The sequence below is a fragment of the Colias croceus genome, chromosome 3 (assembly GCF_905220415.1).
Source record: "Colias croceus chromosome 3, ilColCroc2.1".
In the NCBI taxonomy this organism is placed as follows: Eukaryota; Metazoa; Arthropoda; class Insecta; order Lepidoptera; family Pieridae; genus Colias; species Colias croceus.
The window spans coordinates 8718974-8739129 of record NC_059539.1 but is presented as its reverse complement, the minus strand read 5'-3'; the positions used below and the strand labels follow the sequence as shown (position 1 = coordinate 8739129).

Genomic DNA, 20156 nt, shown 5'->3' with positions numbered 1-20156 from the left:
AAAATTTTTTGCTAAATTTTTCTGAAAATTCATGTTTTCTTCTCTAGCTTGGTGCAGCCGGCATATACCGCTTCTCTTAAAGTGAGCATTTTATCTATGAAAAGTGAAAACATAATCTTAAACGATAGCTCACGTGCGGGTGGCAAAGCTGGGCGGGATGCTTGTTAGGGGTGTACACATAGAGTTTTAAGAATTCATCTATTTGAAAAAAAAATGCGTCTGGAATTTTATAAGTATTTTTTACGTACTCAGCGTATGCAAAACTATAACCTCCTTTAAGCTTAGTATACCAACAGTGGGACATCCTGTATACTATAGCTGCTCCGCGCGGTTTCACCCCCATGGCTCCACTCCTGTTGGTCGTGCGTGATGATATTATATATCTTATAGCCTTCCTCGATAAATGAGCTATCTAACACCGAAAGAATTTTTCAAATCGGACCAGTAGTTCCCGAGCTTAGCGCGTTCAAACAAACAAACAAACTTTATAATATTAGTATGTATAGATATTAAGTATATAAAAAAAATCTAGAGAGATATCAAGGGACACCCGGTCCCCGGGATGCATCGACCACACAATCACGGGGCCCGGATGGAACGAAGCCAACAGAGAAACGCGCGCAGCAAAAAGTGTCGTTACAACTTATCGTCTAGCCGCCTTTCGCAAGATATGGAATTTCGTTCCAGTATTTCCTCTTGTATAATTTATTTATTTTAATGTAGAATGTAAACTGTGTTTTCAATTTTTAAACAACGTTAATGAGAACTTAATACATAGGTAATATTTAATTATTATACTATTATATGTAAATAATTATACATCGGCAGAAATTGTAGCAAATGGCAGGTAAAGATTACATCATACATTGTTGTTAAGACTTAATACATTGCTAGTTACACGCGCAAGGAACCCAAGGTGATACCAACGCGGCATTTGTCCGTGGCGTGGCTTGGTGCGGGTCAGTTGCGGTCGCGTTGAGGAAGGTTGAATCGGGCGCACGCGCCGCGAGGCCTCACTTACCGCGGTTTCTACGTTCGCTGACCGTGCAGCGCGTGTCGACGTATCGCCCCGCCCGCCGCACCCTGCACCCTTGTCTCATCCGTTCAACACCCCCTCGCGCGCGCCGCACACTGTCATGTCGTTCAAATATGAATTTTATTTTAGGGAACATTTTTCAATACCTCTAAACAAAGTATCCCAATTATTTGATATGGAAACCGATAACTAACCTACCTCAATTACAACATGAAACCAAACGAAATCAAATCAAATAAGTACCAAATACTCAATATTATGAATAATCTTATCTTTTTATAATAATATTCTCTTTAGTTTTACTTATATTGATATAAATTGTTTGTTCATAGAGATAAGCTTGTACAAAAATATACTAGTAGGTATCGGTTTTAGCGAATATTTAATATTTTGCATATATTTAAGTACCTACCTAATATATTTACCTAGGTACGTTAAATCTTAATCTTTTGCACATTCGTATCATTTAGGTTTTTGCATGTCCTTGAGTTATTTTTATAACGCATAAGATTTCTTTCTCATGGTCGTGATACGGATTATAATATTATATACTTAGGTATGTATTGTATGTATGTATATTGTATATTCTTATCAAAAATAATAATAATATAATATAAAAGGAAGTTGGAATATTTATATTTTATTACTTGAGAGGAACAATTATAATTATTATAAGGTGGTACCTAAGAAAAACTTCCATCAAATGTTAGGTGGGTATTCATATTGCACTATTAAATAAACATTAAGATTACTTAGATACCTAGTAAAGGTAGGTAGTTAGTTACCTATTTTTATTTATTTGTCAATATTGATAAATCCAATTAGATAGGTAGGTATAAACTAAACATCAATATTATGATGATAAAATATTATTGCATACCTAGGTAATTTATAAAAAGACAAACGAAAGCTAAAGAAGTACAGAATCATTTTTTGAGATCGCTTATTATTATTTAACCGATTATTCAAAAAATACGGGGTTGTTCGTACCTATCGTATTTTTATGAATATTATGTTGGTAATTACTAATTGGGTACTTAACTAGGTGTAGGTTATATTTACTTTTCACTAATTTGGTTATAATTAAAATTATCTCTACGTTTCGGGGAGAGTTGAGACAGTGGATGCAATATACAGTTTACTTACTAAATAGTAAGTACCTACCTACCTATAATGTATTAAGTACTAGCGGTCCGCCCGGCTTCGACTGTGGTACATATTTACGTTTTTAAGAACCATCCTCGTTGGTACTTCAAGGAATACAATAAAAAAAGAATTATCGAAATCGGTTCACCCGTTCACACATGATGCCGTGACAAACTGACAACGCGAAACGTTTCATTTTTATATATTAAGATATATAACTACCTAGATATAGAATATCTGATTGAAATTTCTTACACGTGCAAGTAGCCAGTAGGTGCATTAAAAAGCAATGTAGGTATAAGTATTTAAATAGTAAATACGTACCTATTATTATTATTCTTTAAACTTTTCCACTAACCATGAATTTTGTAGGTACATGGGCACAGAATAATAAATAGTACCTAGACATGGGTATAATTTTATATAATATTATAATAGGTACATACCTACCTATATCTGTTGTTAAAATGTCAAATCGCATGTTATATAATAAGTATATTAATAGAAAAATAATAATAGGTAGGTAGGTATATTATAATTTATAATTTAACTACAGCCCTCTTCAGCCGGACCTATTTTTAGTATGTATTTTTATTAGGTACTTGCGGTAGAAAATTTTATAATAAGTAATGCCTATAGGCGTAGACAGGTTGGTACCTACCTAGTACCTACTTTTGAAGACATAATAAGTATGTAAGGCACTTACATATTTTAAGAATAATGAAAACAGAAAGTATACTACCTAGTACCTAGTACCTATTGACTACCTATGACTTAAATAAGATATTATTATACTTAACTACCTACTTATAATATTTTATGTAAATTATTAGTATGTACCTATAAATTAATATGAGTACCTAGTATTATACCTATAAGTACCTAGTACCTAGTACTATAAATTAATCCAAATAATAAACGCGACTAGTTAGGTACCTACTTAAAAAGTAATCAGGTAGGTACTAGGTAGGTATAGGCTAGGCCTAGGTTAATATTTTTTTTATAGCTAAGTAAATTAATGAAGTTCTCAAGAAGGAATTACATTCATAAAAAAACAACAATAATAGTAATATTATTCAGTCTAGTTGTGTAAGCTATTGTGAATTGTCCTAGACAGATAAAATACAAGCATCAAGAGTGCGGGAGGAAGCGAGCCGTCCGACAAGTCACGCAAGCGCACTGCAGCCGAGAGTTCACACGCGTGTCAAAACCGCGGTGGGCCTCCACGTGTTCGAGTTCCCCTTCCGTCGCCGCCGCGCCCGCTACCCGCTGCCCCTCCAACCTTCAACAAAGCCCGCGGTCGTCTATCGTATTAATACAGATGTTATATACGTATACAATATACATTTGTGTGGCATAAGTACTGGGTTATTATTATTATCACAATATTATTTGTGTTTATTTTACAATGCGAGTGTATTTTTAAATTATTTGGAAAATCCAAAAGTGCACGACTCATAATGCTCATTTAATTATGAAATATAAAAAAAAAAAATGTAGGTAGGTACCTATACCGTATATAGATATACAGTCTTGTAGTTTTCGTTTTTTATTAATTGCAATTAAACGACACTGAATTAATTAATCATTCGCATTCAGTGACCTATAACAATCGTCGATTAGAATATTTAAAAAAAAATTTAACTCAAATGATGGATTTTTTCACAAGTTATAGTGTTTTCAGTAGTGATGCAACGAATACTACTTTTATGAATACGAATACGAATACGAATATCAAACCTACTATTCGGCGAATACGAATACGAATACGAATACGAATATCTAGCCTTGGTAATAAAAGACTTATTTATTTAATGAATGTTTACTCTTCTAATAATTAAAATTTACAATAGGCAAATTTTTATTTAAAAAACATAAAATTCGTAGATTTTCTGGTTTTAGGCGATTTTTTTTTCAGTCTGGATGTTTCCAGGCGTTGAAAAAAGTCTTTCCGAAGCGACTGTACATGGCTTCAGTGAAAAAGATTGTTGGGCGAGTTTTTCTGACTTGGAAAATGGACATCTTCTCGCCAAAAGGCCAGTGGATCAGCAGTCTCTGAACACGTCATATTTTTTCGCGCGATTTTTAAATTTGTAGTAAATAGAGTTGCGTAAAAAATATTCGTTTTAAAAATTCGTATATTCGCCGAATACGAATATTCGGTAAATGTCTACTATTCGGCGAATACGAATATTCGTATTCGTATTCGTTGCATCACTAGTTTTCAGGTTTCACACATGACGGACAGGAAAATTTTTTGACCTACCTATTTCGGTGTTTTTTTCCAATTCTATTGAAGTAAATCAATTTTTAAAAAGTATGGGATTAATCTCCATTAAATTATCTCGACAATTATAGTATGCAAAATATCTTGATTCCGTGAACTAACAAGGCTATAATAATAAGAATAGCTGCAAAAATGAGGCGAAAAAAATTTTTAGATCGTAAAGCACTCTCTGATGCTTCGCATCGTCGTGCAATAAGGTACCTATCTAAAAAAATATTTTTGTACATTAATTAATTTGAATAAGACCTACCTACTATACCCTAATGCCTAAATTACTAAAACTAGCTACCTAGCTAGGTACTAGTTATTATTCTGTGCTAAAACTGTAAATAAGGACTTGGCGACGAAGACAAGTCCTTATTTACTTGCCTTGCCAAATGCCTAGGTACCTACCTAGGTACTACCTAACCGCTCGGGCTCTTGCAAATAAAATCATCTTTATAATAACTTTGCTCTACTTTTAGGCAATGCCTTTCCTAGGTATTTACTCAATCAAATATATTTATCTAAATTGTTAAATGCAATACATAGGTCCGTTAATTTATTAATTAAAATGTTTGCTATTGAATTGATAGAAGATAATTTGTCATCAAGCGAATTTAGTTAAATACCACAATAATACACAGAACACAGGCGCATATTATATCAAGTTAACAATTCAGAGATGTATATGTGTGAGTGTTGTAGAGGAGAACGGAGGACACGACAAACGCGGTGGCTTTAGCTCGCGAATTCCGCATTCGGCCGTGGACCGTCAGTGGAACGCACGCTTGTTTCGTTGTTTGATATTCGATCACAACCTACGCCAACATTGACGCCATTGGACTATACGTATAAGATTATAAATTCAACTTTTATTATGATAGGTGAGCATCTTCATCTTATTAGTTTTTATCTATTACTCAAATAATATTAATTGCTAATTTCCTGTGACGTAATTATTAGAATTAAATATTAAATAGTTGTTTACCTTATTGTATAAAATGCAATGATTATAATAAATAAGTAAATAATAATAATATTAAATGTTTGTGTATTTCTGTATTGCTTTTATTATTTAGACTTCGAATCAGTTATTTTTTAATTCTCGAAAATTTGTATTTAATCAACATTTAATGCGATGTGTTTTGAATTTAAGTGAAATATTTAAAATCATAAAATGTTATATTCTATTTCCCTTGAAATTATAATCGAAATGGTAGGGAAAGTAATGGAAGTTACGGGGCGCGGGACGAAGGGTGTAGTAAAGCGCGGATACGGGGTCGCTGGCCCAAACACGTGGAGGCGCACCGCGGTTTTGACGCGTCAAAACCGCGGTGCAGGCCTCCACGTGCCGGCTGAGGACATTCACTTCGCTTTACTCCGCGCGCCCCTTCACCTCCCTCCGAGCCCGCACTTGTGCATCCTGATATTCCTGATCGCGTTTAACATCCACAACAAACATTGTTCTGTGACGGTCGTTTATTATATTATTTAATTGAAAAAGTATTTTATTATGAGTGATGAATTAAATTGTGGTTTTTATTATTCTGCAGGTGAAGAAGAACGTATTCATCAATGTCGAGAATGTGGCTTAACTCTATCAACTCGAAGTGCTTTAACAGCACATACACGTTCGCACCGAGTCGCTGCTGATGCTCACCGGTGCGACGTGTGTCACAAGACATTTGCTGTACCGGCTCGGCTAGTGCGCCATTACCGCACACACACCGGAGAAAGACCTTTCGAATGCGAGTATTGCCACAAAATGTTTAGTGTGAAGGAGAATCTTCAAGTCCATCGAAGAATACATACGAAGGAAAGGCCGTATCGATGCGGCGTATGCGGTGCTGCTTTTGAACATTCGGGAAAATTACATCGCCACGCACGCATTCATACTGGGGAGCGACCACACGCTTGTCCGCATTGCCATAAGACATTTATACAATCGGGGCAATTAGTGATACATTTACGAACGCATACAGGAGAAAAGCCTTATAGATGTCCAGCACCCGGATGTGGCAAGGGATTCACTTGCTCTAAACAACTGAAAGTACACTCGCGTACACATACCGGTGAGCGGCCTTACACGTGCGAAATATGTTTGCGAGACTTTGGATATAATCATGTATTGAAATTGCATCGATTCCAACATTTCGGTGAACGCTGTTACCGCTGCACAGTGTGTGATGGTACTTTTAATACTAAAAAACAAATGGAAGCGCATATTTATAAGGAACATGGTGCCGATTCCGCGCAAAGTTCCAACTCTCAAACGTCTGCCCCGCTAGTAAATGGAAACGTGATGTGCGATATAGTCGAAGCGGCTTTACAACAGTTGCCACCCACGCCGCCGAGCTCGCCGCCTTCTCCTCCGGGTGCTACGGCAACATCGAGTACAAATGCTTTGCCAACTTCTGTTGTTCCACCGAACGCGTTTTCGCCGACGCCTTCGCCCTCACCGTCGCCCCCCGCGGATCCGGTGGTTTATCATCATTTTACGCTAGCGCCTTCGTCTCTCCCACCCAGGAAACGCAAACTTATTCCACATATAGAAGAGCCTGCACCGATAGTCCGTCATACATCAGTGATACAATTTGCACCTGCAGCTGCAGAATCCTCATAGCAATGTTAAGCTTTAATTGATAGTTTAATTTTAGTTCAATAATGCTTATTTTAAATTCAAAGGCTGTTTTTGACTGCGTGGTTATTAGTATTAGTCGTAATTATTTGTATTAAGGAGTAAGGTAAAATGTACTAGATAATAATTTGTATTATTGAGCTAGGTACTGGACGTTATTTTGGCATAATAAAAACCCGCCATAATGTTTGCATTGAAAAGACTAATTATATATTAGAATGCATTTGTGTCATTTTTAAGTGTAATGTAATTAAGTTCTTATTATTATAGTGTGTTATTGTCAATATTTCAGGTTTAGCAAGCCACTAAAATTACCTAAAACATTATATTTGTATGCTTCTTTAAATCTTACCCTTCATTCACATTGTCATGTATCTGTTACATTTGGTATGCAATATTATATTCTTTAAATAAAGGCTGCATTGCTTAATTTTCGTTAGTTTTTATTTTATTAATACATATATACCTATTATATAATATATACAAAGCTGAGTTTGTTCGCTTGAACGCGGGAACTACTGTCCCGATTTTAAAACATAATATACCTATAGATAAATGCGGGTGGAAGCCGCGTTAGGTTAATAATTATTGTACATTTATTATGTATCTACTCTATGACAAAGCTATGATAATTATTATACAATTAAACTTTGTTTGACAACAATATTAAAAAAATGCTGGAACAAATGTTGTTACATACTACTTACTAGCTATCTTGTCCTGCGAGGTTGCTGGTGTTTTACAAGTAACCCTGTATAACTGATAAAAAAAATTATAAAAATTATTTGTTGCAAATTAAATTCTCTACAACTTTTGTTCAGCAACTTTTTGTCCTAGAACTACCTATTATAACAAAAAAGTTGTAAGCGAAAATGTTCAGAAATTAGAGATATTTTTATTCTTAAGTTTTTATTGTTCAATTTAACTTTTTTTATCATTTAACGAAAAAATGACATCAGACCTAAGTTGTATAGGGCGTATTCAGAAAGAAAGCTTGAAACTTATAAGCGCTTATCGGCGCTTGTCATATTCATATATTTTCCTGCGCGGGTTACTAGCGCTGACAAGCGCCTATAAGCGCTTATAAGCGCTTATAAGTTTCAAGCTTTCTTTCTGAATACGCCCATACGTAGTATATTATTATTAGTCTGTGGCATAAGATTACAAAATAAAAGACAGATGGAGCCAGGGGTAGGACCTAAGAGCAATAAACCTATAGAGTTCTTATATTGAGACAGAACAAAATACATATTTTCTAATCTACTTACTCTTAGTCAATAACAGCATAAGCCAGATTGAGATAGCGATAGAGTATCTGCACTGTCTTCAAACGTAGCGCGCCGGCAGTCAGTTTGTTTTCCAACCAGCTGGTGGGCTCAGTGCGTCAAGTGTTTTTAACGAAATATTTAGAAAATATAAAGTGTACAGTGTTTCTTTTTATTTGTCAGTGTGCTAAAATAACTATTGTATGTTTAGCAACCGGCTATCACTAGTCGAATGGGAGTTTTGGATAAAAACAATGTAAAAATATCTTTCCATCGGTAAGTGATTTTCAGCAAATTGATAAATATTTATGTTTTAAACCTATTTGAAGGTTTTATCAAGCGCTTTTTTGTAATTTTATGTTGTAACTGTAACATTTACCCACTTTATGGGGTTGTGGAATAAATAATAATAAAAAAAATAATAATGAAATAATTTAAAAAAAATGTCACAATAATATCACGTTTGGCATTTTGTTTACCACCGTAGTGTTGTAACACATCTAGCGTATATTATCGATTTATGACAAAAAATCTATTTCATATTAACGTTGATTTATTTATTTTGTTTCTTATATCAGATTTATATGTAGTTGTTGTTGCAAATAATAGATGTAAATTTTTTACCGCAGGAAAATAAAACATACCACGTGGTTGTTTTATTTGCCTTATGTGTTTTAGTTTTCGTTTGTTGTTTATTAATTTCTCTTTCAGATTATTAATAAATTCATTTTGTTTTAGATTTTCAGAGCTAAATAATGAGACATGAGTTGATTGGACGCCGCCACAATTTGCTATATTGTGTTCACTGCATTTCGAGCCTGCGTGTTATCAAGATGGATACTCTAGAAGAATTGTGCAATCTTACGCTTACGTTTTTTTTTTGTTCCTGTAGATAATAAATACATTTGATTAAAGAGAGTGAATTTTTATTTTGAAATTTTTTACACATAAGTTACTTTAAATGTGTAACTATGTGAAAATTAAACGGTTGATTAAATGACAGTTCTCATAGATGAGGAACTAATAGTGAAATACATACTTAATATACATGCGTTTTCAAAGTAAAACCCGCATAGTTCCCATTCCTGTTGGATTTACGGGATCAAAAGTAATTTTCCAAATTTCATTGTAATCGGTTTAGTAGTATTCGCGTGAAAGAGTAACAAACATCCATCCTCACAAACTTTCGCTTTATTAGTAGGATGTTAGGAAAATGTTTTCATTATGACTGTCCTTTTATTAACTTGTTAAAATGCTGCATGATTCCTTCATGCTGACTGTGCCTTTCTCCTCACTCCTTTAACTTTATCATCATTTCCTTCTTTATTTTAAATTACATTTCAAGTTTTAAAATTTCTTTTATAATATACTAGCTTTCCGCCCGCGTTTTTAAAGAAAATCCTGCACAGTTCCCGTTCACGTGGGATTTCCGGGATAAAACCTAACCTATGTGTGTATGTACAAAATTTCATTGTAATCGGTTCCGCAGTGAAAGAGTAACATCCATTCTCGCATAATTTGGCATTTATTATATACGTAGGATTAAACAAATAATGTATTCAACTGAAATTAATTATAAGTTTTGTTTTTTTATTATTTATTATTTCACGAAACCGTAAATGCAAAATACATTCACGATTTTATCGATTGAAGCACATCCATCACTATCACCTTCTATCTATCTAAATACGTACCTATAGTAAAAATGGTGCTATGACTATGTTGAAACGTAGCTTGTTGTCTATAGCTGTCTCATTCTTTCATACGACGTTTTCTTTAGATAGAGAGAAACAAATATATGTAAATTGTATACGCTCGATACAAGTACTCTATAGGTTTATTGCTCTGAGGGTAGGACAGTTACATACAATGACATACAATGACAGATTTGGGGTTTTTATTTTCAAAATGCGCCATCTCTTATCGGTATCCAAAACAATTAGTTGCTTTATACGATCACAGATGGCAGAACAATCGATAAGAAATAATTTATTACGAAAAAGAGTCAACACATTAAATTCTCTAAAGGGCTTCTGCGTGTTGGACCTGTGTCCCCACGTAAGCTTTCCAAAGGACCGAGTATCTTCCTTCTGGTAGTGCCCGTGTATTATGGAGAGAGAAATAATAATAATAAATTCTTCATGCACACCAAATAAAATAACACAGATGAAAACAGCACAAAGGAACAATGTACAAAACGCGGTCTTATCACTTACAAGTGATTTCTACCAGACAACCTGTCATGCGTCCTCTAAAAAATTCAAGATTAGGCATTGAGTTAATATTATGTACTACGTACGTACGTACGTACAATGAGATTAGGCCTAAAAAATGTAACATTTCAATGGACTATTAGGCGTCTAAATTACTAGTTGAGCGACTTTATTCAATTCATTTCTTTACTCTATAAATTTATATTTATAAAGCATTTGAATGCCATAAAACCAAAAAATATAAATTCAACAAAAAAAGGTCGTGTTCCATCGTTACAATATTGTATTCACTGAAAAGTGCTTCATATTGGTTGAGATGGTTGTTAATCATCTCAATAGATGGCGCGCGGTGTATCCCTTAAGACACATAAAACTGAAAGAATATACATAATAAATTAGATTGCTCTGGCGGGTCACGAGTGGCTGAGTTGGTCAGGCATCCGCCCCGGAATGGCGCGAAAGGGTTCGAGTCCCGCCTCGTGATTGAATTTTTTTCTATTCTTTATAAATTTATATACACTGAGTTCAATTTTAACTTTTGAGTATTTTTTTTTATTTTATTAAATAACTATTTGGAGATACATTGTATAATTAGTAATCCAAAAAAAATGTTTATGTTAATGGTACATATCAAGAGGACCTCAAGATAAACAAGAACCATAAATACAGATTAAACAGTTGCGTAGATATTAATATCCAAAAATCGCAATTTTTAAGACTGACTGACTTATAGATACATATATACAAAATCTAACCCACTTCCAGATGACCTAGAAAGTTCAAATTTTGTAATCAAATAGGTAATAGTGAGTGTACAAAGGAAAAAATCAGAAAATACTGAATTTATTTGTATTTAATATTTTTTTCAATGACATTAATTTTGTTTGTATGGAAAAATGGAAAAGTTTAAAAAAATAGAAAATATTCATTAAAATAGTATATTCACCTTACTAGTCTTAAAAAATAGATCAAAACTAATCAGTGGCCGAAAAAAATTTTGAAATCCATCAATAACAACGAAAACCTATTGAACCCCATAATTTGATGAGGCTAGTTTTTAGAACCTCACAAAATATAAACAGTATGTAAAACTAGCCTCATCAAATTATGGGGTTCAATAGGTCATTAGTTGTTTGCTTTGTGAAAATAATTATATTATTCAAATTAAAAAAAGTTATATTTTGGAATAAACATTGTTCTCTAAGGGAAAATAAAACAATTGAGTTTTCAGTCAACCTAAGAACTTAATACATCTTTTATAAATAAATTTCTGGACTGTCTGCAGAACTTGGCAAACATTTAGATCTCATTTCTTTTTTTGGCAAATTAAGTCAACGATTGAACTCGGCTCCAATTTTTACATTTATGTTTTTGGTGGGATTGATATCTCGTCACTCGCCGTCAGTCGCTCACTTAGTCCAATTCATTATTTTAGTCACGCAAAACTAAAAACTTCTTTACAGTCACTCCGGTGTGAATACTATGTATCCATATTCAACTTACAATATCAGATTAGAGACGGGCACAGGAAAATATTTCAACAACCAAATAAAATAATGAGGTTTATTTTATATATTTATTTATTACACTTTATTGTAATACAATCATTAAATAATAAGAAACAATAAAAATAATATGAGGTTTGTAGAATCGGTAGTGATACCTTCAAACACGTAAGAGATATGGCTACATTTCGATAAAAACTGTATCATTCAGCTATGTATGAAAATTATAAATAACGGTGTTGACACTTTTACGGTAACATAATGTGTACGAACTCGTACATTATGTTTTAGTTTATTTTTACATTTACTGTATACATTTGAATCTCTATTCCCTTTTATCAATATAGTTTTTATGACAATATGCACAATGTGTACGAACTCGTACATTATGTTTTAGTTTATTTTTACATTTACTGTATACATTTGAATCTCTATTCCCTTTTATCAATATAGTTTTTATGACAATATGTATGTGTATTGTGTATCCTTTATCATAGTTATTATTGCACTACCCATAATATATATGTATTTATTCCTCTATTGTATCAACGGTTGCCTGGAAGAAATCGCTCTGAGCGTTAAGACCGCCAATTGTACTTAGATTAAGTTATATTTAAGTGTTTGTATTTCTTGTTTTGTTTTCATAAACAAATATATATTTAAAAATTAAAATTAAACCCTGACAGCTTATTTATGTAGCCAACGTCACTAACACCATTATCTACCATAATAATTCAGACGATTGCAATGTCACCTCATAAATCAAAATCGGTTCAGCGGTTTATACTGCAGGGCGCGTCAAAGAAATATTATACATAGATACACTCGAAAAATTAATTTAATATTACACAATATATATATATATATATATACACATATTATTCATTTACTTATTATATTATGTATTTATAAATAATTCCCCCCTCCCCCCTATATCACGTGTATTTATAAAGTATATATATGGATTCAATTATATTTTTACTTGCATATTGTTGGATACCTTAGTCTGAACCTTGGATCATTAAGTAAGTTAGTTGCTTAATGATCTTAGGTCTGAACGGAAATACATCTACTGTCAATAACAACACACTGAGTGGTTAGCCTAATTATGGCATACGTACTTATATCTTTTAAGTTCCTTTTTTCTTAACTAAATTGTATCTTTTTTTATGTGTCCATAATAAACTTATTTCATTTCATTTCATTTCATTTCATTTCAAAAACATAACCCTCTTTCTTCCGTAGTCGGGGAATTTGGGAAAATTTTCAATATCTGGTAACATAACACCCACACAGAAGCACCGTGTACGTACAATATGCAGCGGCGAAATGACTGCACACAATCACAGTTGACAGATATACCTATACGTACATACATGGTACATACAGTTAGGAAACTAAGCCCGTGCGACGAAATTAGCACATTTTTAGCTGTAGGCTGTTACCTTTTTCATATTTAACCGACTTCAAAAATAAAGGAGGAGGTAATCAATTCGGCCTGTATATTTCTCTTTGCTTTTTTTCACAGATGATTTTGTGGTACTTTTGAGATTAAAAATGGTGTAGCCTAAATATGAATTTACAAGAAGAAACAATCCGAATAAATATACCTTGTAAGAGTAAATAGGTACGTTTTTTTCAGTGCTATATTTCGAAATTTTGTTTTGTTATGGACGCTGAAGGCTTAGATTACAAAATAAAGGCTGAAGGCTATTTAATGTACCTAAATTGTTTATAATGCTTGATATTTGCATGATACATATATTCAATAATTATTTTAAACTAGAATTAACAATACTTGTATACTTATATACCTACTAAATTATTTTTAAAACGATAAATTAAATTAAATTAAAAAACACAAAATATGCAAAAATAAATTAAAATCATTATTATACGAGCATAGAACCTTCTTATAGAGCATAAATCCACAGATATATAAACATATATTTGGATGTCTGTGCTTAGATCCCACCTTTTTGTTTTAGGATAAAAAAGAAAATAGTTTGACAGGCTTAGTGCTTGACAAAGTGGTGACTTCACGTATCGATAAATATACAATAATTATTATATCTATCTTTTTCTTCCCTAATATTTACGTAATTATGCACATAAATTTAAACAAGATTTTTTTAAGGTTTTCATTTTTTTAGATTTTTGTGCTCTTCTAGATTGTGTAAAAAATAGATGCGATCTTTATGACTACAGACTGGACTCCTAATAGTGACTATTTGTAGCTATCATCTGTAGAAAATATGTCAACATGATTTAAACCTCATGTGTAGGTACTAGGTATATAGAAATTAAAAAATACTTAGTATATTTTAAACTTGTAGTCAGATACGGTATTTAGAAATACATTTATTGAAAGGATTTGGGAGTCAGAGACTTCAATATTTCAACATGTAAAATCTTTTGTCAATAATTTTTTTTTATTTTATTTTAAAGGGCTACAAACTGAAACAATCGATATTTATTTAATGTGAATTGACATCACTTTAAACTTTTTTCTATACTACGTATCTTTGTCATTCAAAATCTGTGGATGTGTCACCCGCTACTATCGATCCCCCCAAGGATCCCCCTTACCCGATACTCGTAAACACGCTTGCTTGTGTGCGTGAGCCATTTCGGACGTTTTGTATGAAGTTTCTTTACTGTATGTATCTGTATATTGTGTTGATTGTGACACAATATAGCTTTAAGGAAATGACGATAAATTATTCGGTTTATTCGGCAACGCTCCATCTGTCTTTTATTTTGTAATCTAAGGAGGTTATTTGTATGAAAACAAAAACTAGTTTTTATAGTGCGACCAGCACAATTTGAGTCAAGAAGTTATATCCAATCCAACCAGCCTTAATTAATAGTATAGTTGGTATAGTATACTATACTAGTATAGTATACTATATATATAACTACTATGAATCCTTACTTACTACTTACTAGAGTGGCGCAGGTACCCAAAGTGAGTCTTGGCCTCCGACATAAAAAAAAATAGTTTTAAGCTACTAAATAAATATGTTAAATGTAAGTACTAGGTATTTGATTTTATTCATCTTAATTCGTTTGTTATAGGGGTTTCTGAAAGCACAGTACGTAGGATAGTAGAGCAAGGGAGTAACAAGTGATAACTGCGTTAAAAACAACCGACTTCAAACTTGCACTTGCAAAATTTACAAATACCTACAGACAAAAATGCTAATAAAATAAAAACTACTGGGCCTATCCGAATAAAATTTTTATGGGACCAATTCGACACCATCCCGCATCGAACAAAAAAAGAATCACGTAAATCGGTTCAGAAACCTCGGAGTAATCGGTGTACATACATAAAAAAAAAAAAACATACCGGCCGAATTGATAACCTCCTCTTTTTTTTGAAGTCGGTTAAAAATGAAGGAGAATATCTACAAAAAATAAATAAAAATACGTGATTTTCAACCTTACCTGACGGACCCAGAAGGAGGGTAATGTGTTTGAGCCTAGTTTGAGCTGTATGTTCGTATGTTTGATTCTATGTGCGCCTCTGCAGTCTAAACGGCTTGACCGATTTTTATAAACTAATTCCAAATACATATAAGTAAAATTTGATCTAGGTAGGTCATTTAAAATACTAATGTATTTCTGTCTTAAATTTACACGATGATGAATGAAACAAGTTTAAATCGCGGTATTTATTACTTTTTTATATTTTTGCTTTTTATTCTATAGTATCAAGGGGCCATCCATTAATCACGTGATGTTTTTTTTTTGGTATTTTTTGACCCCCCCTCCCCCTTGGTGATACGTGGTGAGGTTTAAGACTACCCCTCCCCCCTCCCCCCTATATCACGTGTATTTTTTCGTACCTGCAAAGAATCAATTTTTTATTTATAAAAAAATACTGGTATAAATATCATCTAATTTTATTATAGTAAATTAATGACTACCTTCTATAATAAACGTTCAGAGGTAGACAGAAAGATTGCAGTTTGTTTTTGAATGACATAAAAATAATGAAAGATATGCAAAAAAGTTGTACGCGTTTGACTAAAAATAAATACATATAACGCCGCTTTTCGGTTGAGTATCGCGCGCTTGTCGAAAAATAAATACACGTGATATATTACTTTACCCCCCCTCCCCCTTGTGATATTTCGTGATGTTTTGATGGACCCCTCCCCCCCTTTCGAGCCTCACGTGATTAATGGCAGCCCCCAAGATCGCTTGCGTCGCTCGTAGTAAGTGTTGCTATATGAGCAACGGTGGCGCCCTCATTTTTTGTCATCTCTTTTGTGTCGCACTGTAGATATACAGGTAAATTAGCTTGGAGAAATTTTTGCGTTTGTAGTAGTGTATGGTCAGCAAATAAAATAAAACAACATTAATTTATTTTTAGTTTTTATTTTATATATGTATATATTATATATATATGGGATTTTAAATTAAACTATATGTGTTTCTCCTCTGAAAAAGATGAGACTTTAATTTAATATTTGCACATTTAACATACGTATAACTTTTACAAAATGAACATGATTTTACAAAATGACAATGTTACTAAAATGAAAAATTTACTAACCTGAAAAAGAAACGACATTTAAAGTTTAATTCTTTAGTTTGAGAAGTCAAAGGCTTGCCTCGACCATGTTTTAACACTGGAGCCATTTTGAATTAACAATATAAAGTTACAACACTTACACACAAATTAAACACTTCAAAAAATATTATAACAATAATAACAAATAATAACAACAATCAACAAATACAAAAGGAGATTGCCCAAGTGACTATGGCACTTGGTATCGCAATCAAACTTATTGTGTCAAGATGAAATATAGCTCAATTTAAAGCTTGATGTTAGTACTTTTAGAAACGATTAAAGTTTTTATGTAAATAAGCCGCAGTTCGCGACAATAAAAATAAAACAATAGTTTTATATATTCGTCCATGGTTTTATTCAACACTTCAAAAAAATACTTTATCGAGTTTAAACTAAAGATTTTTTTTTTTTTTTTTTTTATGCTATAGGATAGCAAACGAGCGATGCGTCGCCTGGTGTTAAGCGATACACGCCGCCCATGAGCATCCACTCCACTGGGAAGTGGATGTGTTGCTATCCTCAAAGGGATTTGGAAGGAGTTAGGTTGAAGGGGCGAGGATGGGAGGGAATGAGGATAGGGAAGGAGAGGATAGGTAGGGGACGGGAAGGGATGTGGGCCTCCGGACCCCTCACTCACCGTACGGAACGCGACAGTAAACTGTCACTATGGCGCCGATATTCTGTGAGGGTGTGGTACCTTCCCCGGTGCGAGCGTGGCCCAATTCGTGCCGAAGCATGCTCGACTCCCACTATAAAATGAACGTTAAGTTTTACATTTACTACATAGGTAATATTTTAATTTACAAGACAAATGTGAAAAGGAAATCGTAATAAACATTACCTATTTCAAAATAAATTACGTCGAACATTGCGTCGAACACATTCATTCAAGATTCATTTCAAATAGAAACTATGACATAAGACGCAGGACGCTTGCAAGAGAGATAGATATATGTGTCAAAACAAAAACTTTTACTTTTATTTCTATTTATTTGGTATAATTACGACTTAATAGTGATAAATATGATCATTATAAATACAAATAGGAATTAACAATATCACGAACACGTGACACAATTAGTATTTTACCGATTCCATACGTGGTCATACATGTTTCAAAACACAAACTTTTAATATTATTTCAATTTATTCGGTATAATTAAGACTTAATAGTGATACATATGATCATTATAAATACAAATAGGAATTAACAATATCACGAATACGTGGCACAACTCAAATTTTACCGATACCACCCGTGGTCATTCTCCTTTATCAATTAAACTACGTAGGTACATAATAATTATAATTTTTGAATGAAATGTGTGCTTTATGTTCTAACGGTACCAAACAACTGCATTTGGCACCTGCGGACAGCGTAAACTGGTTTATTCTGGTTTTGTGCGTGTTTCCACTTTCCACTATCAAGTGACGATTTATTTATTTGTTTTGTTTCGTAATTATTATGGTCAAATATTAATTATGAAACAAATTATAATGGACACGATATTTTATTGTTTCACGGTAGTCGCCTTGTCGTTTGCTCAAGGACGTGAAATTGAATGATATATTTTTTTTATAAAGTCAAAACCATTTTCTTTCAAATTAAAAGTTGTTTTTATTGAAAACAAAAGTGTTGCTAGGAATAAGTATAAAATTAAATAGTAATGTTAGGATATCGAAACATTTTTGTATAGGCCAGAACGATATAGTGGAAACGCGCTCTAAGATCTGAGTAATATACACACCACTACATATGCAAAAATTTCTCCAAGCTAATTTACCTGTAAGCTTCTTGGTTTTTTGGATTAAAGGTGTAGAGAGTAGAGGAAAATAAATGTATATAGATTCTATATAAAAAACATAGCGTGCGCTACGAAATAGTCCCCCAACGCCTGGCCAGTATTATTCAAATGAAATACCCCACAGTTGGCGTAAATGAAACGATGGCGTAAAGATAATATGTGTGGGGTAAAGGGTTAAAAATATTTATTAATTTATTAAACTCACAAGAAGACATGAATATGAAACGCTATACCTATATAATGACTACTCTACTCTTACTCTACTAGGTATACAAATTGTGGTGGCGAATTGGTGGTGAAACGGAGTTCGCCGGGTTTGCTAGTTTAGTTTAGCTATAATAAAAAATAATAATGACAATAGAAGCAGTTAACTAGCAACACAAAAGCCGGCGTACTTTCAAATTTGACATTGACAATTGACTGATGTTTGTTGTAGGTTGTTGTTTTGCCGCTATATAACAAATTTTATTTGTATTTTATCTAAAATAATCTAATTAATCCGTTATCAAAATGGTACGTGGTCTTGTATTTTATCAGATTTATTTTTCATCTTTTTATATATTGAATATTAGAAAATATTAAAGAGGATAATGTATTTTGTTTTTATTTTCAGACGATCGGAAAGAACAATAAAATGCAACAGCATATAAATTATCGAGTCAGAGTGATATTACAAGATTCTCGTACTTTTATAGGAACGTTTAAAGCGTTTGATAAACATATGAATTTGATATTGGGGGACTGCGAAGAATTTAGAAAAATTAAATCCAAAAACAGTAAAACCGCGGACCGTGAAGAAAAGCGAACGTTAGGTTTTGTATTGCTACGAGGAGAAAATATTGTTTCATTAACTATTGAAGGTCCTCCGCCACCGGAAGAAGGATTACCCCGTGTTCCTTTACCTGGTGCCATTGGAGGTCCAGGCGCTGGTCGTGCGGCAGGTCGCGGCGCTGGATTCGGAGGACCTCCACCAGGTCTTCAAGGACCTGCGAGAGGAGTAGGTGGACCGTCACAACAACATATGGCACCTGGTGGCCGTGGACAAATGTCGGCGCCTCCACAAATGAGAGGAGGACCTATGATGGGAGGCCCACCACCGGGCATGATGGGTGCCCCACCTGGCATGGGTCGAGGAGGACCGGGTCGTGGCCCTCCAGGAATGCGCCGTTACTAAAGTGTATTTTTCTAATATGTGTAATACTAGAAAATATTTTTGAATATTGTGGCAATTGGTGTTTATACAAATAAGTATGATTTACAATTATTGAAAAGGAGTAAATGAGATACCTGGTCATAAGTGTTAATAAAGTGAATGATAATAATGTGTGTGTTTAAAAAAATAAACCATCTGTCATTAAACAGCTACTATGTGAAAGGTTATTTGATTCCTATCATAATAAATTACTTATTATGTAAGTACCCATCTATTATTTTTATATTGAAGTAAAATTTTAATATAATATATACAATGTTTCCCCAAATACTTATATTTTTTTGTTATTGGTGTCAATTTTGTTTGCTAAGAAATTAGAAATGGTTGTATTCAAGAATAAAAATTTTGCTGTTCAACTCCTGAGACGAAACATAGTAAATCTAATATATCTAGTTAATCTACAAAAGGTAGGTTGAGGTTTTTTTTATCAAAAATTACAGTGACATGTGTTGCATTACTAAGCATTTCCAACAAGAAATAA

The 20156-nt window shown here is 33.2% G+C and overlaps 2 protein-coding genes across 3 annotated transcripts; both read left to right on the top strand.

Annotated features, from left to right (window-relative positions):
- Positions 1–4408: 4408 nt before the first annotated feature.
- LOC123706248 (Krueppel homolog 1-like) lies at positions 4409–7520 on the top strand. 2 transcript variants are annotated; one of them, XM_045655430.1, is made up of 3 exons: positions 4409–4666; positions 5157–5335; positions 6005–7520. In XM_045655430.1, the coding sequence occupies exons 2-3, from the start codon at positions 5329–5331 to the stop codon at positions 7072–7074; spliced, it is 1077 nt and encodes a 358-aa protein (XP_045511386.1). In that variant the 5' UTR covers positions 4409–4666; positions 5157–5328; the 3' UTR covers positions 7075–7520. The 2 variants fall into 2 exon arrangements, with proteins under 2 accessions (XP_045511386.1, XP_045511385.1); XM_045655429.1 differs by lacking the exon at positions 4409–4666 and having other exon boundaries at positions 4922–5335.
- Positions 7521–18848: 11328 nt separating this feature from the next.
- Positions 18849–19878, top strand: LOC123706106 (small nuclear ribonucleoprotein-associated protein B). The gene is made up of 2 exons (XM_045655260.1): positions 18849–18975; positions 19076–19878. Exons 1-2 carry the CDS (start codon positions 18973–18975, stop codon positions 19634–19636), a joined length of 564 nt encoding a protein of 187 aa, XP_045511216.1. The 5' UTR covers positions 18849–18972; the 3' UTR covers positions 19637–19878.
- Positions 19879–20156: the final 278 nt, after the last annotated feature.